This window comes from Columba livia, chromosome 12 (assembly GCF_036013475.1).
Source record: "Columba livia isolate bColLiv1 breed racing homer chromosome 12, bColLiv1.pat.W.v2, whole genome shotgun sequence".
Taxonomy (NCBI): Eukaryota; Metazoa; Chordata; class Aves; order Columbiformes; family Columbidae; genus Columba; species Columba livia.
Window position 1 is genome coordinate 8,932,507 of NC_088613.1, and position 21,075 is coordinate 8,953,581.

At 42.5% G+C, this 21,075-nt stretch overlaps 1 protein-coding gene across 5 annotated transcripts in view; it reads left to right on the top strand.

Moving 5' to 3' along the window:
• The first annotated feature begins 31 nt into the window (after window positions 1-31).
• TAF1 (TATA-box binding protein associated factor 1) overlaps window positions 32-21,075 on the top strand; it is a 33,630-nt gene continuing 12,586 nt past the window's right edge. For 2 of the 5 annotated variants that reach the window (XM_065077728.1, XM_065077729.1), the window contains exons 1-28: window positions 32-198; window positions 1,078-1,195; window positions 1,791-1,907; window positions 2,874-2,993; window positions 3,414-3,655; window positions 5,706-5,924; window positions 6,362-6,583; window positions 6,761-6,962; window positions 8,216-8,332; window positions 8,738-8,905; window positions 10,441-10,568; window positions 10,681-10,788; window positions 11,641-11,814; window positions 11,908-12,081; window positions 12,170-12,274; window positions 13,668-13,868; window positions 14,746-14,887; window positions 15,639-15,769; window positions 16,312-16,392; window positions 16,811-16,960; window positions 17,120-17,239; window positions 17,406-17,581; window positions 18,129-18,370; window positions 19,204-19,417; window positions 19,660-19,825; window positions 19,994-20,205; window positions 20,434-20,542; window positions 20,757-20,855. In XM_065077728.1, the coding sequence (XP_064933800.1) occupies window positions 73-198; window positions 1,078-1,195; window positions 1,791-1,907; window positions 2,874-2,993; window positions 3,414-3,655; window positions 5,706-5,924; window positions 6,362-6,583; window positions 6,761-6,962; window positions 8,216-8,332; window positions 8,738-8,905; window positions 10,441-10,568; window positions 10,681-10,788; window positions 11,641-11,814; window positions 11,908-12,081; window positions 12,170-12,274; window positions 13,668-13,868; window positions 14,746-14,887; window positions 15,639-15,769; window positions 16,312-16,392; window positions 16,811-16,960; window positions 17,120-17,239; window positions 17,406-17,581; window positions 18,129-18,370; window positions 19,204-19,417; window positions 19,660-19,825; window positions 19,994-20,205; window positions 20,434-20,542; window positions 20,757-20,855 (4,383 nt within the window). In that variant the 5' untranslated portion in view covers window positions 32-72. The remainder of the gene's footprint in view (window positions 199-1,077; window positions 1,196-1,790; window positions 1,908-2,873; window positions 2,994-3,413; window positions 3,656-5,705; window positions 5,925-6,361; window positions 6,584-6,760; window positions 6,963-8,215; window positions 8,333-8,737; window positions 8,906-10,440; window positions 10,569-10,680; window positions 10,789-11,640; window positions 11,815-11,907; window positions 12,082-12,169; window positions 12,275-13,667; window positions 13,869-14,745; window positions 14,888-15,638; window positions 15,770-16,311; window positions 16,393-16,810; window positions 16,961-17,119; window positions 17,240-17,405; window positions 17,582-18,128; window positions 18,371-19,203; window positions 19,418-19,659; window positions 19,826-19,993; window positions 20,206-20,433; window positions 20,543-20,756; window positions 20,856-21,075) is intronic. The other 3 variants (XM_065077730.1, XM_065077731.1, XM_065077732.1) reach the window with 2 other exon arrangements.

The following is a 21,075-nucleotide window of genomic DNA, read 5'->3' on the forward strand; positions in this document are numbered from 1 at the left end:
GGCCGGGGGGGCGGGGCTTTCTGGCAGCTCCCTTCGTGTTGGCGCTTCCGCTTCCGGACGGGCCCCGTCGCGATGTCGGACTCGGAGAGCGAGGAGGAGGCGGATGGCGGGCGGGCCGAACCCTTCTCGCTGGCCGGCTTCCTCTTCGGAAACATCAATGAGGCGGGGCAGCTGGAGGGGGACAGTGTCCTCGACACGGTAGGGCTGCGGCGGGCCGGGCTGAGGGGCGGGAGGGGAACCGGGCCCTCCGCGGGGAGGGGGTGTCGATGCCGCCGGCTCCGGTGGGGCTGTTGTTCCTCAGGTAGGGTTCTTTACCCGGTGTGCCTACAGTTGAGTCCAGTCTGGGGCACCGAGACGAGATGTGGCCTCAGATTGCAGCAGAGGAGGTTTATATTGGGTGTTAGGAAAAATTTATTCACGGAAAGGGTTGTTGGGCATTGGAACAGGCTGCCCAGGGCAGCGGTGGAGTCACCATCCCTGCAGGGGTTTAAAAGACGCGTAGATGAGGTTCTGAGGGACGTGGGTTAGAGGCGAGCTTGACAGCGTTGGGTTAACGGCTGGACTTGACCTTAAAGCTCTTTTCCAACCAAAATGATTGTATGATTCTAAGATGTTTATTTATACAGTTGAACAATGCTGGAATAAAGCCAGCACGCCAGCAGGAAAAGTAGAAGGCATTATATACAAAACCTTATTGCTGTGTTCACACGCTAAAGAGCCAGTTGGTTACATATTTGCATATTGTGCTACATAATCCTTTTAGTGTATAAGAAGCAACATTCAGCCAAAAGACACTTTATCCAACAGTCTCAAGATACACGTTAAAGCGAAACTCAACTAATTGTGCCACTTTAGAAGGTCTAAACTGCAAGGTCCATAGTGTCTGTAGTTTGTGTCTAGTGTTTTGTAAGTCACTCTTTGTTATATGAGCAGACCAACCACCAGTGCAATTGCAGACGGGGTTCATGCTTTTAAGCTGTGACGACAGGGTGGGATCCAGGACGGGCCCGGTCAGAGGGCTCAGCCCAGCATGTCTGGTGGAGACCCCCAGCTGGAACATGGTTCTGGTCTCTCCAGGAATCCAAGAAGCACCTGGCTGGGCTGGGTGTGCTGGGACTGGGCAACCTGATCACGGAGATCACAGCCAGTGAGGAGGACAGCCCGGAGGCCGATGGAGCCCACCTGGATGAGGAAGGTGAGGCACTGGGGGACGTGCAGGGAAAGGACAGAGGGGCTGCAGGACCAGAGCTTTTGCTGGAGAGGAAGAAACAAGCCCAGATTGCCTGCAGCTGCAAGGAATATCATGATGTTATCTAGTCAGAGGCCCTCTGGCAAACGCCTTGCTGCCTTCTTACCAGAGTGAATCCCATATTATCTTCTGGTCACTTTGGCACTTGTTCTTTTTCCTTTTTTATAAGGTGTTTTTTGTTTTGTTTTTACTTGTTTCTTCTCCCTCATAAATAAGTTTATTCTGTGTCTTCCCCTTTAGTGCACAGTATTATTATGTCTCTCTCATTTCTGAGCTTCTTGAACAGCTTAACTGAGTAAGTGGGAAGTGTTCCATGTGCTGAAGTTGGTTACTTACCAATCGTTAGGGGAAATTAAGAGCTCTTGGAGCTTTTGGCTGGAATGAGAAGAAGAACACTCTGATGGGGGATGTTAGTCAGATGGTTTTGTTTCTCTAAGAAAAAGAATTATTAGAAAGGATTTATTTGTACAGAGTGAAGTCTGAAGTTAGTATTATATATTAGGATAAAGTTTTGTGTGACTAGATTTCTTTTTTTTCCTAGGCTGGGTTAAGAGCACAGAAGATGCTGTTGATTATTCAGATATTAACGAAGTGGCAGAAGATGAGAGCCGTAGGTACAAGCAGGCCATGGGCAGTCTGCAGCCTGTTCGAAGGCCAGGTAAGTGGGTTTGGTGTTACAGCTGTAGCTGTGGAAGGTATTTTGGGGCAATGGGCCTTGAGGGTCTCTTATACAGGTGACTCTGTGCCTTTTCATACCTTGCTTCAAGAACCCATTATAAGCTTTTGTGAAACTGTGTTCACTGGACGAAGCCACTGCTTGATAGCTTCCTTTTTTTAAGGAATTAATTCCTCATTAGCGTCAAGGTATGCTCAGAAGAGAAACCAGGATCCTCCTTTTGCTCTGGGATCCCCTGCAGAGAACACCCAATACCTGCTCGTATTTCTAACCTGGAGGGTTATGCAGGAGGCCCAGTGCTTCTTGGGGATACTCAGAGATAGAGATAAGGTCCTGGTGCCTTAGAGAGTCACTTCAGTCTCAATATCTCACTCCTGTTTTACCATCAAATTCTTTTTCTGAAATGACTTTCTGCAGAAGGCACTTGGGTTCTTTTGTCAGTCTCAGGGATCTCTGTCCGGCCTAGAACAGATTTTAAAGACATGCAGTTTTTCGCTTTCAGTAGCTGCTCATGCACGTGTTAAATCTTTACATATTCCTTAAATCTGCCTTACACTTAACCTTTCTATAGATGTACTGTGGTTAGTGGGATGTAAAGCTGATTTTGGCTTTTAAACCACATCTTTCTTACTTCTTTAGCAGCTTTATTTGCTCTGTAAGGGATGAACAAGGGGAGGTGATACCAGAATATATATATTAAGTGCTTCAGTCACCTTTCTGTTAGTTTGCTTTTTTCCCTCCTTCCCACTCTTACAAATGAGTTTGTGCAGGAAGCTGAACTTGTAAGAGTTTTGCATCTAGTTACAAAATGAGAACGACCTCCTTACTAGTGAGAAGACATGGTCTTCTCATCAGGTTGGGATGCCTATGAGAGAGTATAAATGGCAAGGGTGCCTGGTTCCCTTTTGCTGTCTGCTAAACATGGAATCTTGTCTCCTGACTGGTTAGATGAAGATGAAGACGATTATGATGCTGACTGTGAAGACATTGATTCCAAGCTGATGCCACCACCACCACCGCCTCCTGTACCTGGCAAGAAAGAAGATGAAAAGGATGCAGCTGCAACTGGTGAGTGAGGACTTTCTTCTTCTTCTCTGACAATATGAATATCTGAAGGAAGCACACGCTGCTGTGTTCGTTCTGCGCCAAGCACCACACATCATCAAAATTCCATCTGCAAACTACACCTGAAGGTAGGTCTTTGTCCTGATATTAAATATTACAGGATTGTCTGAAATGCAGGGTGAAATATTTCCAGTGGCTGTTAAAATACTGATATTGACAATGAAACTGCTTTTTTATCTCATCCTCTCAGTTGTGGCTGGGAAATTCACCCGGAATGAAAGGTTAAACCAGAATGGTACTCATAACACCTGCAGAGGCTTAATTTTTGCATAACTTGGTATAAACGGTAGATGTGGCATTATCGGGTTGTACTAGGGTACAGGAAGGAACCTGTTTGTTTATAAGGTGCTTGTTCTGTTGTAGTATCTGAAGATGGAGACGGTATCATTTTGCCCTCCATCATTGCTCCTTCCTCTGCTGCCTCCGACAAGGTGGATTTCAGCAGCAGCTCTGATTCTGAGTCAGAGATGGGACCTCAAGAAGCCAGGCAGGCAGAATCCAAGGAAGGCAAACTCACACTTCCTCTTGCAGGAATCATGCAGCGAGATGCTACCAAACAGTTGCCAAGTGTTACAGAGCTCTTCCCGGAATTTCGACCAGGCAAGGTATTGTAAGAGATACGTGGAAGTGGCAGAAACTGTATCGTGTAAGCCCTCTAAACATGAATCGTGTAGTACTAAGGGTATGTAGTAAGTAATCACATAGATATTCCTGCTTACCTCTGTACTTTCTGTAGTTCCTGTATACTGCTGTTTCCAGACTGTAACATGTAATGCTTTTCCTGCCATTTGCAGGAGCTTCTTGAAAGGCTTCATATAAATCCAGGTATGAAATAATGTCTTGCTGTTCTGGAAGACCATAGCACAGGCCTGTTGATTTATGAAAATTGTTTTTCTGAGATAGTAGAGAATAATTTGCCAAATAAATAAAAACCATAATGCTAATCTGTCTGCTTTCTGGCAAATATTTGCTCCTCCTTTCATGCTGTCCTAAACTTGGTGTCCTCTTCTTGAAACAATTTGTGATCTGTATCCTTTGCTTAATCCTCCCCCAAAACTGCTCTGAGTAAGGAACAGAAATTAGCTCAGTAACAAGTTGGTTGATCTTTTTTTGCACAAAGCGAATTGATTACAATACTTTCCTAAATGCTCCCAAGTAACAAATGTGTCGATGTTTTTCAATAATTATTTTGAAAGTTTTAAAACTGTCAAGAGAAGAGGAAACGTGAGAGAAGGAGGGGGAATAAAGGTGAACTTACAGTTGCCAAACAGATGGTTTTGAGTCAGGATAACTTGGGTTTGTGTGTGCCTCCATCACAGGCTTTGTGTAAGGAGCTGAGCAATTTGCATAATTAAATGTCATGTTTTAATGGTTTAGCTAATGTCTATTAGAAGTTCAGGGGGAGGCTCTAGCACAGAAGTTAGCCTTCTGGGTGCTCTCTTGACTTTTGCAGATTTGGTGTTTCCTGTGTTACTGTATTTTGTATCAGTTGGTGTGTTCATTTCTTTGGTGCTCAACATGTAACGTCAGGGACTGGTTTGGTGTTGGACGTGTCCGGTGGGTGCAGAAATCAGTGCAAGCTGTTAATGCTGAGCACTTCTCATAATTAATTCATGAGCACTAGAGCTGCCGAAGCCTGAAATCCTGTAGATTTTGCTGTTGGTGTCTGAGAATGCTTATGTTAGTGTAGCAGTGTTTTTCTTGCTGAAACGACTTAGAATAGAATGTGGAGAAGCAGACTTTGTGTTTTCTTTAAAACTGTTAGCAGCCTAACTATGTCAGAGACCTTTGCTCTTGGTGAAAGGTCATTGAAACTGGCTAAAGGGTTCGGAAGTAATCTGGGGAAAATTTGGGAAGGAGGATAATATGGATGTGGGCAGAGGTGGACAAAGTGGTCATACAAACCTTATTTCATTTGGTGATTGGCATAACAGGTTGAGAACATTAATAGGATGTCTCTTTACAAGTCTTTGGTTCTAATTCCTGTTTCCTAAATCTGTCAGTTAATTTGGAATAATGCTTTCCCTCTTTACAAGAGTGCTGCGAAGAAACAATTGTCAGTACTTAAAAAACAACAATCATAACCATAGAAGAGAAAGTTTATCATTCTCATTAGTGCAGGTTTTGGAGATGGGCAGTATGCATGTAGGGGAACTGCGTTATGATGGAAATAAAAACGAGTGTATTATTTCTGGACCATGGTATTTATTTTTTTGCTTAAGGAATCTGTAATTTATGTGTCTTCTAGCTTTATCTCTTTTGCTAATAATTTTATCAACTCCAGTCTCCACGTGTCTTTCTGAAAGTTGTGGATTGTTCAAAATGAAAATAGTTATTTCCAGGTGGTGTCTTATCACATGTCCAATACGTAAAGGCAATCGTTCTTCCCTCTGAGTTTCTTTGTCTCTGAAATGAGGAATAAATCATTTTGAAAAGGAAGGAGTCATCAAACAGATGGTTCAGAAACTTTTTTCCAGGTATAACCGAGAGATTGTTGATTGATTGCATCAGTGGTTGGGATTGTAGTACAGGCCAGGCTTCTGAATTTCAGAGTCCTCTCTTCATTACTGCTTTTCAGGTGAGGGAAAGACAGACAAGCATTCCAGAGTGGGGTTTTTTTTACCTCTCTGACTGTCTTGTTTTTTCCTATTCTAGGTGCTGCGTTTCCTGCGTCTCTTTGGCCCTGGAAAGAACATTCCATCCGTTTGGCGTAGTGCCCGAAGGAAACGCAAGAAGAAACATCGGGAGTTGGCACAAGAAGTGCAGATAAAGGAGGGTGAAGTTGTAGTTGAGAGTGGAATGGAAGGAAAATCTCCTTGGGAATATGAGTTTGCTGCTCCTCCCCCTCCTGAGCAGTGCCTTTCAGATGATGAGGTGGGATATCTGAGACTTAGAGAGGGTCGCCGGCTAGCACTGGGGGTAGTAGTGAATTCGACAGAAACTTTTAGAGTAAAAAGATTTTCCTCCAAAACAAAACTGGAGGGCAGGGTTGGCCTGTGTTCCAGCTGTGCAGAAGCTCTTCTCCAGGTACTAGTCAGTGACTTCAGGTGGTTGCTTCTTGCTGAGAAGGCTGCATCCGTGGTACAGGATCAATAGGAGAGCTTATCTTCTTTGTATGACGAAGAAATCTCTGTGTTCTTGGAAGTCTAATTGCAGAACATTCTTAAGGCAGCTAGTAAGTATGGAAAAGCGCTTCTTAGAAACACTTTTCTTCTCTGAGAATAAGCTGGGAAACTTGGAAGGAAGAAGCCTCTTACTGACGCTTAGAGTAGAGCATCAGTGTAACCATTCCCTCCTTTGCTGTGCTCCAGATTACCATGATGGCACCCGTGGAATCCAAATTTTCCCAGTCAGCTGGTGATATAGACAAAGTGACAGATACGAAGCCTAAAGTGGCAGAATGGCGCTACGGACCAGCACAGCTCTGGTATGATATGCTGGGGATCCCTGAAGATGGCAGTGGATTTGATTATGGTTTCAAGCTGAAAGAGAAGAAGGAGGAGCAGGAGATTAAAGGACACATGGATGAGGCGGTGAGAGGGGAACTGTTAGGGAAGGTGTGGAGATTTGGGGATTGCTGTACAATGAGAGCTTGGTGATGAGCCAGTGCATGATTGTGCACCGTGCAAAACAAGACTTTTAATTTTCCTCGTTTAGTTTGAAAGTGTAAAGTCAATGCAGGTCTTCAAGCAACTATTCTTTCCTTCCAGGATGAAGGGTCGATGGATGAGAAGGATGATCTGCTGGCTGATGAGCACTTCCTTATGGTGACACAGCTCCAGTGGGAGGATGATGTTATCTGGAATGGAGAAGATGTCAAGCACAAAGGGACGAAGACACAGCGGGCAAGTTTGGCGGGCTGGCTGCCGTCCAGCATGACTAGAAATGCTACTGCATACAATGCCCAACAAGGTAATCAATGGTCTGATAGGAATCGTACTTGCTGTAGTTGAGCTGACTCATTGCATGCTTTCATCTCAAATACAGAACATAATTCTTCATGTCAGGGAATGTTTTTTGGCAAAATCACAGCTCCGTTCAGAATTTTGAGATGCTTTCTTTCTGAAAACAGAAGTAGGTCCCTTCTGTTAAAGAAAATACTGCGGCTTTCTTCTCTCTGTGTGGAATACCAAATGCTAGCCATCTACATTAGTATCAAGCAGTGTTGCACTTAGGATGTCTGCTGTTTATAGGCCAATGGAATCTTCTTTATATGTTTTGGTTTTTTTGGTTGGAAGAATTGTGTAAAAGTCTGAAGTTTCTCCTGAACTGATAATGGGAATCTTTTCTCCTAGATAGGAAGTAACAATTCTTGCAAGCCTCAGACTTCTTTTAGACACAGATGCATTTTAAATTTAAATTGCTTGTGTAGGACAAATGTTTATCATCTGTTAGGCATCTTTTCCTGCTTTTACAAGACTAATGGGAATGTCAGATCTTTATTGGTTACTACTGTCAATTCTTTACTGTTAAGCTATGAGTACAGCATACTCTGAGGAGTTGGACAGGTAAATTAGAAATAGCTTTTTGTAATAATTTTGATTTCAGCACAGTTACGCCTGGGCTATCCAGACCTTGGCTCACTGTGTTTGAGTCCCAATCAAAAGCTATAGTAGCACATTAAAAGTGGTTGGTCTGACGTGTTAGGTCTTACGCCTTCCAGAAGCATTAACTTAAGTGACATAAGTGAAATGTGTGCGTAGGTGAGTTGGTCTGCCCTGGGAGAAGCTGCGTCCACAGAAGGATCCCTTGAGCTCTTCTTGGCCATCCTTTTTTTTTTAATGACAGTTTGACATAAGACAAGAAGCTGCTGGAGGCCAGACCAACTGTTCTGTCAACGGCAGGTCTCTGCTCAAGGCCTCTCGCTTTTATAGGGACTATACAGAAATGCACCACATGCATTGCCAAGCAGCGTATGCAAAGCAAACCAAACATGATTTCAAAGAGGCTGCAAACTCCAGCAGCAAGCTGCGGGTGAATGTGTTTGTGTAAGTCTTACATGTACTAATGACACACGACACTCTCTGTGACATGAGCAGTTGGTCCACCCTGGTTCAGGCTGGAAATCCCTCTCTGTGCAGCCTCCAAGTCCTGATTTAAGGCAGCACAATGCCCCCCAACCCTCCCACTCAAACTAACCTTACTTTTGCTTTTCTTTTCTCTAGGTTTGAACCGCAGTGGCTCTTTGCTCAATCCACCAATTCCACTAGCGCAGAAACCAAGTGTAGCGGGAGTGCTCGGTATAGCAAAGGGCAAAGAAAAGCAGGCCCCTGAACAGCAAGGTAACGGGGATGTCAGTCTCTGGCCTATGAGTAGATGTATGTGACACATGTTTCTGTATAGACTTGTGTTCTGTGTAGTAGCAGGGTCCTTTTTTTGGCAACAAGGTGTACAGAAAAGAGATACTTGTTTGCTTTAAAACCTGTTAGAGGCCTTATTTCTTTCTTGGGGGGTCTCTGTGTTTCAGTTGAACAAAATCTGTAAGCGTTGGTAAATCTGAGACTTGGGGCTCTGCTTCCTGTGTGCTTCCAGGATGAGTTTTCTTTTGCCTTTTAGAAGTCCTGCCTCAGAAAGCCCTGAAAGATGTGGAAGGTTTAGGGAACAGGGTGTGGGGATGAGCTCTGAAGGGGTTTTCTGCCAAGGTAATGTATGAAACTGTTAAGGATTGTGCCTTACGGTTGTTGCAGTTTCCCTGGATGAAGACAAGCCCTGGTACTCTATTTTCCCAATTGATAATGAAGAGTTAGTATATGGTCGTTGGGAAGACAATATCATCTGGGATGATCAAGCAATGGAAACCTACTTGGTTCCCCCTGTCTTAACACTCGATCCAAATGATGAAAACATAATTCTAGGTATGTTTATGGCATCCAGAAATTTTACTCAAGTGGGAAAAGACAAGTGGAAATGGAAGCAAGGATTTCTGCTCACACTGTAATGGAAGTAAATGGACTGGGACCTTTCTTTTTTCTGGCTTTTGAAGATAATTTGCAAGTAATCAAAGGCCTAAGCAAAAGGTGGCAACACTAATAATTCTAATGGTGTGGTATGTACTTTCAGCTCCCAAGTTAAAAGCAGTAACAGGAGAGTAAAATTTAATGTCCTGAAACTTAAATTTAATATAATTAATCTGACTCTTCATGTGTTTAGAAGCAACTGTCTTAATTTTACTTGCAAGCATGTTGGTTTGAAGAGGGAAGGTAGGGAAGTAAACCAGAAAGAAGCCCGTGCTGTTCTCAGCATGGTTTGTATTCAAAGCCTGAAGCAGCAGATTCCTTAAGCCTCTTTCAGGCTATGGCAGTGACACATGGGAGCAGGGACTTTGCATAATACCTGTCAGCATTTTTGTTGCTGCTGCAAACTTACTATTCCTGGAGTTTGATTTGAATGTAGTCCCTGCTTACATTGCTACAAGCTGGAGAGACTTTTGTCTTCCATGGGACCACTAAATTCACCGCTTCCTCTTAGATCTGTGTGTTGGTAATCTTCAAGCAGCCTAATGCTACACTTTTATAAGGCTTGGATTGCGTTTGCTTCCTCAGGAAAGTGGGTCAGTTTTAATAATTTCTGTATGTATTGATGGGAATGTTTTGGTGTTAGCCAGCAACCTTGAAAATCACTCTTAATTTTAGCTTGGTTAAAGTAAAGACAAGCAGACTCACAGTATTTTCTTTTTAAGTCTGAAACACACCACAAAATTGCCAATGTTTATTAAAGTAGTGACAAAGGTGAACCCATTTTTATTTTATATAGAGAAACGTGAGATCTGTGCATGAAGCTGATACAGCATTTACCAAGCTTATGTCACTAGGTCCTCCTTTGTGTGCGAAAACCTTACTTGGAGAATGTGTGCTTCACACATGGCTAACTTTTAAAATTTGTACTAATTTCCTGGGATTTTTTGGGAATCCCTTTTGGGTTCAGGTCCATATTATCTTTAGATTCAGACTCTTGTGTTGTCTATATGTGGGGAAGAAAATGATGCAGTTGGGAAGCAGTACTGGCACTCCTGTTGCCTTGACTCTCAACTCTTTAGAATAGCTTTGGCAGAACAGGTGCTACTTCTTGTACTTTCATCAATTAGATTATTAGTAATTCTTGTGTTGAGCAGTGGATACCCCAAGTGGTCCCCACGGTCACCCTCCCACTCACACCTGGTCACTGCTGAGGAAGGCAAGGTAGAGATTTAAGCTTTCCTGTGTCTGTTGAGCTTCTTTCATATTAACCTGTTTGGAGGAAAAGGGAGAGGAGTGTAGAGGGAGGACAGTCACCCCAGAAACTGAACAAAAAGGCCAATATGTGTGAACCAAGCTGCAGCTGAGTGGGAGGTTATGGTGCTGAAAAGGGAACCCTGGGACGTGTCCTATGGTGTGATTGTTTGTGTTTTTAGAAATTCCTGATGAAAAGGAAGAAATGACTTTGAACTCTCCATCCAAGGAGAACAAGAAAGAATCTTCTTTAAAGAAGAGTCGAATCCTGTTGGGAAAAACAGGTGTCATTAAGGAAGAACCACAGCAGGTCAGCGTAAGCTTTAGCACCTTGCAGGTTGGGAATGATGTGGAAGTTAGTTGTTTTTTGTGTGGGTTTTTTTTTTTTGACACCTCTCTCTCTGTGTTTAAAATTGAATTAGAACATGTCTCAGCCAGAGGTGAAGGATCCCTGGAACCTCTCCAATGATGAGTTTTACTACCCCAAACAGCAAGGACTTCGAGGAACCTTTGGAGGCAACATCATTCAGGTAGTCACAGCAGTGTTTGCTGCAGAGTGAGAGATAGTGTCTGGGTACAAGGCTTCTAGCTGAGGGTATGATTTAGGATTTATATAAAAACAGAATTTAGATGACAGCAGGTCAGTTAAGTGTTCATGAAAGAAATTTAAAATTTTTAAATTAAAATTATTAGAAAGGATTTTGAACTAACCTGCCTTGATTGCCGCATCAAACTGATGTTTAGATGGTATAATAGATCTTCCTGTATCGTACTTGCCATGCTTTTGTTTGGCATCTCTCTCTGTAGTACTTTTTCTGAAGCAGAAGTGTGTGGGGGAAAGTGGTGCAGATAGTCAAGAGGTGAGGCTGTACTTCTGCTACGAGTGTGTGTTTTTATCTGGATATTATAAAAATAATTTGGGTAATGCTGAATTTGAGCTACTGCCCACTAAACCTAGGTGAAGAGGTGATATTTTTTTCCTCCTTCATTGTGGTATTCACTGATCTCTTCTAAAATCTTGTCTCATTCCAGCCTCTTCTGTAATGGCAAACATGTATGCGATTCCAAATGCACTTCTATCCTACTGACAGGGATAATGGCTTTGTATGCTCCTAGATAGGAAAAAACTTCTCTCATTGGGTACTGTTTGAAATAGTAAAATTAAAATAGTCTCTGTACAGAAAGATCTATATATGGACCTAAGCACTTTCTGTCGAAAAGCAAGATGTATGATAAAAATTGAATTTCAGTGCACTAGTAGTACTGCTAGCAGACCTAAAAGTATTACTAGGTTCTGTTATGTGGGAGTTAGCAGCATAGGAGCGTGATCTTGGCTTTGAGATGATGTGTCATTCTTAACACACGTTTTGTTCCTGTGTTAGCACTCCATCCCAGCAGTGGAACTTCGCCAGCCATTCTTTCCCACCCATATGGGTCCTATGAAGCTCCGACAATTTCATCGGCCCCCCCTGAAGAAATACTCTTTTGGCGCCTTGTCCCAGCCAGGGCCCCATGCTGTGCAACCTCTGCTGAAGCACATAAAGAAGAAAGCCAAGGTACAGTTATTTTATCTGATGTCTGTTGTGGCTTCGTTTGCCCAGCAGATCCATTTGTGCTGTTTTCCTAACACCGGCTTTTCACCGGCACAGATGAGAGAGCAGGAGCGCCAGGCTTCTGGCGGGGGTGAAATGTTCTTCATGCGCACACCACAGGACCTGACTGGCAAGGACGGAGATCTCATCCTTGCTGAATACAGTGAGGAAAATGCCCCTTTAATGATGCAGGTTGGCATGGCAACAAAGATTAAAAATTACTACAAAAGGGTAAGTATAGATGTTTTGCTTTTGAACAGTGATTTTTTTTCCTCTGCCTCTCACTGAGTGCTAACTGCACCTTCATTGCATGTTGCAGAAACCTGGCAAAGATCCGGGAGCTCCAGACTGTAAATACGGAGAGACTGTTTATTGCCACACTTCTCCCTTCCTGGGTTCTCTGCATCCAGGCCAGTTACTGCAGGTGAGAAAAGCAAGCATAAGAAGACAGAAAAGCTGAACATGGAGTAATAGACAGAATATTTTATGCTCTGTTTATTGAGTCACAAATAATGCTCAACTTCCAAAAACATGGATTCAGTTTCATTTCCATTTTAAGTCTGTTTACTGATAATAATTCAGTTCTTGGCTTTTTTTTTTTTTTTTAAATATCTCTCTTGTATGTTTTTCAAAATTGTAGGAATGATAGGAATTACAGGAAATGAGTCTTTGCTACTTTGCTTTGTAATAGCATTAGAAACACTGTGAGAGAGGACTGAGTGGAAGGCCAAAGCTGCCTGAATGTTGGGGAGGTCAGTAAATAGATGTAGCAGGGGGTAAAAAACATGGATTTATAACAGTCCAGGATGTGTGAACAAAACCTTCTGTGTACTTTCTGAGAATAGTTGTCTGGTAGGTGCCAGTTACTAGTCAGGTGTGTAGACTTCTGCTTTTATGAGGCTTTTTCTGTTGTTGAAATACATACAGTTGACATGAGGAGAGGAATTAAGAATGTTGTAAAGAGCACCTGGCTACAAAGTTCATAATAAATGTAAAAATAAATCTGTTTCAGTTAATGCTAGCTGCTCTTGCTGCAGCAATAATTCTGTCCATGCTGTGCCACAGGAAAAAAGTAAGGTGAAGGTTGATACTGGAGATTAATCACAGAACTGTCAGTGCTAATTGTTCAAGCCTGAGAGGACTTTATAATGGATAAAACAGGATTTCTGGAGAGTTTAAAGTGAGGACAGGGCCATCTCAGGGCAAACTTTGCAATGTAGATGATGGTAGTGAGAGAGCAGCAGTGGGTAAGGCTTGTGGAAGCCCTGCGGGTGGAGAAAACCCTTTATAGAAGAGGATGGTTGTTCCGGTTCCACACAGTCTAGTGCCTCCTTGGTGCTGGTTTAAACTGTCTTACCTTTAAATGCTGAACTCTGCTGCTCTCTGCTTTTCTGGTAAGGTTCTTACAAACTACTCCTTCCCTGAGCAAAGTCTTCAGCCCTTGCTTCTGTTGCCTCCTCCCATTCCCAGGCTCTATGTCCCAGGCTGGTTTCTGTGGCTAGAGTGTTCTTCTGCATATGTGTTCTTTCTGTCCCTTCTTAAAGTACCTCCTTAAAGGTCAGTCCAAAGAGCCTTTCAGACTCTCTGCATTAGTTCTTGGTTTTCTTATGCTTTTGTGCTTCATCCTTGGTTATTCTCTGCATAAGCAAGGAATGTTCTGGCTGCACATCTACATACATTGGGATATAAATGATGGTGTACCATTGGAATGACTGGGCTTTTTTTAACATCTTTTTGTAGATTAAGTTACAGAAAATTTGGTCAACCTGACTTGACCTGAACCTGACTTTCAAACTTTGATTTGTTTCTCTTATTAGGCATTTGAAAACAACCTTTTCCGGGCCCCTATCTATTTGCATAAGATGCCTGAAACAGATTTCCTGATCATCCGGACACGACAAGGCTATTATGTTCGAGAATTAGTGGATATTTTTGTAGTTGGTCAGGAGTGCCCGCTTTATGAAGTACCTGGTCCCAACTCTAAACGAGCTAACACCCACATCAGAGATTTTCTGCAGGTATGTGCTAAAAGACAATTTGGGGATCTGAGGGGTATTTGGAGAAAGCCTGTGGCATAGACATGGGCCTGGCCTGGACAGCCCTGGTTTGAGAGGTTTATTGCCCTGCTATGGCTCCTCTGTTTTGTTTTGTTTTGTGTTTTTTATTTTGTTGTGAGATGAGAACATTACAAGATTTGGATGTTAACCATACAGACCATTTTGGTTGTCAGTTAACTAGTGATTTAAAGCATGCTGCTTCTATTTACTTGCATCCTAACTGATAAGTATATGGTGGAGGCTTTTTATTAGCCAAAATGTTATAAGATTTATATAAAAGTGTAGGAAACTGAATAAATTAGAATGAACTGTGAAGTGGTTGTGCTGTATGAAATGACAGTTACGTGGGTTTTACTAAGAGGCAATTAAGGGATCTTATCACAGTCCTATTACATAGCAGAGACTTAGAGTTGCTTGATAGGTCTTCTTTTATTTCTTACATCTTAAGGCAGTTAAGCTTTGGAACTGTCGCAGACCATTCAAATAAATATCCCCAAATTTAGATTTTGGAGAAAATTTCTAAAAATTTACTGTCAGTTTAATTCAAAATCATAATTCAAGAGGTATCTGCGGTTCAAGTTTCTGTGCCAAAGCTTGAACATCTCTAATATGATAATACAAAATTTCTAGGCAAATATTTTTCCACATCTCATTCTCGAAAATATCTGAACCTGAAGCAGACATGTGGCTTGGAAAAGTTAGTAAGTAAGTTTATAAGAAAAAATGGGTTTTAAGTAGGAAGTCTGAAGTAGTCACTAGAAACAGCGCTGTCTATATTGTCTTTGCAGGTTTGCTGTATTTTTTTCTCTGGACATCACAAATGAGTCATATTTTGTAGGTTTTTATTTATCGCCTCTTCTGGAAAAGCAGAGACCGTCCTCGGAGAATTCGCATGGAGGACATCAAGAAGGCCTTTCCCTCGCACTCAGAGAGTAGCATCCGAAAGCGGCTAAAGCTTTGTGCTGATTTCAAGCGCACAGGTATCTGAAGGTTTTATGTGTTGGTCAGCTATTCTTTGCTGCTCTTGGAGTTTCCAAGAGAGCAGGAGGATACAGCATTTCCTCCTCATAAACCGCTTTTGAAAATGTCTATTTGAAGAACTGAAATGTAATCCGATTTATTTTTTCTTCTAATTTTTATGAATGTGCGCTTTCTTTTGGCACAAGTGTGCTTGATGGTGATAAATAACTACAGTTTGGGCATATTTTCTTTTTTATAACTCTTCGGACAATGGTTTACTCATAAGTAACAATGTCCAACACCAACACATAGACATTCCCTCACATCTTTGTATGGCTGTGTTGTGTTTTCCAAGCAACTGCGTGCCAGTAGAAGCTTGTCCCGTCTTCATGAGTCCCATAGTGCTCTGAGAGCCTGAGTTCTGATTTTTGTGTATGCAGAATGATAAACAGGTTGTAATACAACCACAGGGAAAAGTAGTTTGAGGTGAGGAAGTGAAAGATGGATTAGATGCTTTTGCAATGTAGTTTATACATTGAATGAATATGAATGTATGAGAGTTTCCTGATATAACACACTGAGTTAGGGGATGTTGACTTAGACAAATGCAGAATGAAAAAGCCTGTCACTTTTCATGGTCTTAAGTGTCACAGGTTTGTCATATTTGCTACTTTTGCCAGCATTGCAGCAAATCTTGAAATACAGTTAGGATTATGATGGCATCCAACGTTTGTGGGAAACTACCCAGTGTTTGATCTGTGCATTTTTCAGGGATGGACTCAAACTGGTGGGTTTTAAAGCCAGATTTCAGATTGCCGACAGAGGAAGAGATCAGAGCGATGGTGTCCCCGGAGCAGTGCTGTGCTTATTACAGCATGATCGCGGCTGAGCAGCGACTGAAGGTAAACGGTCCTTGGAGTCTCTAAGGCAAGTTACTGGCAAGTGAAGGGTGAGTCGAGGTAACACCTTTTGCCTGAAGCTGATTTTGCAGTAAATTAGGCCCTGACTACTGGGCAACTTGCTACGTTTTCTGCTCTGTAAGAAGGGAGTTAAATTCTTGAAGAGAGAGACGTTATATTCTTACCACCTATGATCTAGATATTGAGTTAGCTATGCTCAAAGGTGGCAAAGGGAAGGTACGAGAAAGGGCTTAGGTTTCTACCTGGAGCTCTACAGCAGAAAGTAACCAGTATGTGGCTATGAGAGAAACTGGTTATTTTTTTGAAGCCAAATGTAGCATTTAGTTATGGAGTTTTGCCAAAATACTGGGTAGTTTGATGTCTGTGATACTGTAGGTCACAGTGAATTTGGCAAACAAGTGTCTGTGGAAGTGTGCTTCAGCATGACAAGTCTCCACAGGAGATTCATAATACACTTCTAGTTCTCTCTCCAGTAACCTTTTTAAGACTTTCGGTTCTATTTTTTTCCTAATATTTCTCTGTAGGATGCAGGTTATGGGGAGAAATCCTTCTTTGCACCGGAAGAGGAGAATGAAGAGGATTTCCAAATGAAGATTGATGATGAGGTACTGTCAGAGCGATGTATGAGCATGCATGCCAATATATAAATCTGCGTGGCAGGAGAGAAACGAGGTCTTTAAATATAAAGGACGCATTTAAAGTAGGATTCAGTAGATCAGACGTTCTTGTGACTTTCCTGGGAATGCTGCTGCCAAGGTTACACCTGTGTTTGGGGATCCTTCTTGCCATGTCCTTTCAGCCCTTAAGGTTTTTTGATTTAAATGCCTTTTGTGAGTTGTCTAGCACCTTGTTTCTTCATAGAGGTTTTATCAAGGCAACTGAAGGATCAGTAAGTGGAATTTTGACCCTCATTATGTCAACTGAAAAGTTCTCAGTATGACTGGAGGAATACAAAATATAAAGCTTGGAATTCTCCTTGATAGTGGCAGGATTGTGAGGACATGTTTCTCTTCTTGCTGGCAGGTGCGCACAGCTCCGTGGAACACCACACGAGCCTTCATTGCCGCTATGAAGGGCAAGTGCCTCCTAGAAGTGACTGGTGTAGCAGATCCTACTGGTTGTGGTGAAGGATTTTCTTATGTGAAGATTCCAAACAAACCAACTCAGCAGAAGGTACAGTTCCCAAGGTTGGGTCGGACAAGGTGCAATAACTGGAAAGTCATGTGGGAGAAATGGATTAAATATGGGGCATTAGGAAGAGAAAATATCTGAAGATGAGCCTAGGAAAGACTTATGTGCTGACATTAATAGGCTGCACCTTCCTCTGAACAGGATGATAAAGAACCTCAGCCAGTGAAAAAGACGGTGACTGGGACAGATGCTGATCTGCGACGACTTTCTCTCAAAAATGCTAAACAGCTTCTGCGTAAATTTGGAGTGCCCGAAGAAGAGGTGAGCAGGTTGCAGAGTTGTCTTCACTAACAGATTCAGCACCTGGAGGTGAAAGGGACATAAACATATCTACTCTGACTTTGTGTGTAATGGACTTGAAATCCACAGTCAGCTGCCTCAGTTGTATATCTCTGAAGCCGTATCTAGTCCATCTTCCTCTTTCCAGATAAAGAAGTTGTCCCGGTGGGAAGTGATTGATGTGGTACGTACGATGTCCACAGAGCAGGCTCGTTCGGGGGAAGGTCCTATGAGCAAATTTGCACGTGGGTCTCGGTTTTCAGTAGCAGAACATCAGGAGAGATACAAAGAAGAGTGTCAGCGCATCTTTGATTTACAAAATAAGTAAGTTCTTATCCAATGTCTACAGCCTTGAACCCCGCCCAGTCCCCACCTTAACAAGTCCAGAACTATGTGTGCCTGGGGCTCACTGATATGTCATGGTAAAGATGTTGATTCAGCTGGTTGGGCCCACAAAATCCAGCCCTGAGAAAGAGGGTTTGGCTGTTAATAGAAACTTCTGGGTTAGCCTTAATGTCCTGGTGGCATAGACCTTTTAGAAAGGTAGAATGATTTTCATAGTCTGCCATGAGGTGTTCTGCTGTCCACAGATCAATAGTTCATCACCCTGGGGGAGTGAATATGGTACTGTTGATGAAGAGATCAACTTGTTGGGAAAGATTGGCTTGGAGCAATTGATCTTTTGGACATCAGGATTACAGGAGAACTGAGGAGCAAATATGTTATGTCTATTCTTGTAGTAGTGATTTGCAACATTAATTTTCAAACCTTTTGTCATTTTTACCTTTGTGTTTCTGGGAAGGTAACAGGCCAGCTTGCTTTTTTTTGGGTGGGGGGACCTAACTGACTTTCAAGGTTCCTCCTGTTTCAGGGTTCTGGAATCCACTGAAATCTTGTCAACAGACACAGATAGCAGCTCAGCTGAAGACAGTGACTTTGAAGAGATGGGAAAGAATATTGAGAATATGTTACAGAACAAGAAAACCAGTTCTCAGCTCTCTCGGGAAAGAGAAGAGCAGGAACGAAAGGAATTGCAAAGGATGCTCCTGGGAGAAGACAGTGGCAATGACAAAGAGAGGGGCAAAAAGGACAGGAGAGACAAAAAAGGGCTGTGTAAGTAACTGCAACCACCAGAATGTGTCTGGGAAGGGATGCAGGACTTAGTCTCAGGCCTCAGAATGTGCTGATCTGGCCTCTCAGAGGCGAGTGTGGATTCCCTATAGGGAGAATATACAAACATCCTTAGCTGGGGCTTCTTCCTTCTCTGGAGCAGTTAGTGGCTGAAAATGCATTTAAAGTGGTTTTTTTTTGCCCCATAGCTTTGCTTATTTTGGACTATAAACTTTGTTATTTCTTTAGATTTACACTGCTGCTTGCTGATTAAGTTTTCGTTTTTTTGGAGGGGGAATGGGGGTTGTTTTTGAGTAGTTTTCTCAAGAAGTGTTCACAAATAGTTCCTGCAACCAGCTTATGGTACTCTAATTGGATCTTGTGTTTAAACACAGCCATGTATATGAAACAGAGGCACAATATGTAGACTGCTAGCAGTGTCTGTTATACTGTGTGCCGTAGCAGCATGTTTGGGAGGTAACTGGACAGCTGCCCAGTTTGGATCTCCAGGAGATGTGTTTATTATAAGTGCATTACAAAAGAGAACTTGACAAGTCCCTGACTGGCAGGTAAAAGTGTTTGAACTTGGGCACCTTGTTGACTGTAGCTGTTCCGGCTTTATAATCCATGTGGATAATATAGTAGTTTACCTTCGTTTCAGGGCAACGCATGTCACAGTGAGAGACCATGAGCAAGCAAGGGACAGACTGTTATTGCTTAGGTTTTCCTGAATTTATGTCTTTGAAGTTTTTAATCCAAAACTATCCGGTGTATTTGAACAATGATGTTTCTACAGTGTGAAAGAAATTAAAAGTAAATAAAACACTCTGTTGTAGCATCAGCTTCAGGAGCCTCAGCAAACTCTCACAAAGATGATGACACTGCCTCTGTAACCAGCCTTAATTCCTCTGCCACTGGCCGCCGCCTCAAAATCTATCGCACATTTAGAGATGAGGATGGGAAAGAATACGTGAGGTGCGAGACAGTTCGGAAGCCCGCTGTTATTGATGCCTACTGCCGAATACGTACTACCAAAGATGAAGAGTTCATGTAAGACCTATATGATTTTTTTTTTAAACTTTATCTGTAGCCTGTTTCGTTGTATTGGCAGTATGAAGAAATGTAGAATTGAGGGTAGAAGCCCAGCACCGTAATTGTGTGGAGAGGGAGATTTAATGGCTGTCCATTTGGAGGGTGTTATGGATATTGTGCAGTGATTGACCTGGCAGAAGAGGACCTGGCAAATTACCAATTTAGATGAAAAACTGGTGTTTTTTGTTTTTTCCCTCCAGACGAAAGTTTGCTTTATTTGATGAACAGCACCGTGAGGAAATGCGGAAGGAGCGGCGCAGGATCCAGGAACAATTACGGAGGTTAAAAAGGAACCAAGAAAAAGAGAAACTCAAGGGCCCGCCAGAAAAGAAACCCAAGAAGATGAAAGAGCGTCCAGACTTGAAAGTAAGCATATCTGTGTGTGAAGCACGTTAACAGGTCTTGGGTATTGCAGAAGTTTTCTGTTCTAGTGATGTATGAAAGGTCTGACAAGGGGATTTTAATGATACTTTGCCTCTAAACTGGGAGCCCATGTATGAATTCTGATCTGTCATCTTTCTTGTAATTTTGCAGCTAAAATGTGGAGCATGTGGTGCAATTGGCCATATGAGGACTAATAAGTTCTGCCCTCTTTACTACCAAACGAATGCCCCACCTTCTAATCCTGTTGCAATGACAGAGGAGCAGGAGGAAGAGCTGGAAAAAACAGTCATTCACAATGATAATGAAGAACTCATCAAAGTGGAAGGAACAAAAATTGTCCTGGGAAAACAACTGATTGAGAGGTAAGGAAAGAAGCAAAGATACTGAAGGGTAGTAAGAAAAAAATTAGTGCAGAATACTGATACGTATATTAATCACAGCAATACAGTGACAGGGCTTTACACAGACTATTAGTACAGTATTTCATTTGTGTATTTGGTATAATGGGGCCAGAGTCAATACTGAGGGACGAATGGTCTGGATTCACAAGGCAGCTGGAGAACATATTATACTTTTTTGTTTTTACATAGTGCGGATGAGGTTCGCAGGAAATCACTGGTCCTGAAGTTTCCTAAACAGCAGCTTCCTCCAAAGAAGAAGCGGCGAGTAGGGACAACCGTTCACTGTGATTATCTGAATGTGAGTGAAAGTGTTACTGAGTTGATTGGAGCTTCTCTGTTTCTGTTTGTACCCACTGGCCAGTTACATTACTGCTCCTGGGCTTCTTCCACATCCAGCACAGTTACCTGCCCAGTAGATTGATACATTAATAAACTGAATTACCTAGGATTTCTCTGGGTAAATATTTTGCATCTTGGAACTGCCTTAATTTTTCTGCCACTGATTTCTTTAGCGTCCTCATAAATCTATCCACCGACGGCGAACAGATCCCATGGTGACGCTGTCATCTATCTTGGAGGGCATCATCAATGACATAAGGGATCTTCCTAATGTAAGTTTAAGCTATGAGACCAAAAGCCTGTGTCTTGAGCAATATGGTTGCAGTAAGTTATGTGTCGTAGGTTCCAAAATTAGGCTAGGCTTTTCTCGGATCAGTGCTGTGCCACTTCTTTTTCCCCTGCCCTGCACACAGTTCGTGTGCATTATTTCCTAAATTACCTCAGCTCAGAATCGTTTTGAGATTAAAACCTCCACATCAGAAAAAAGGGTCA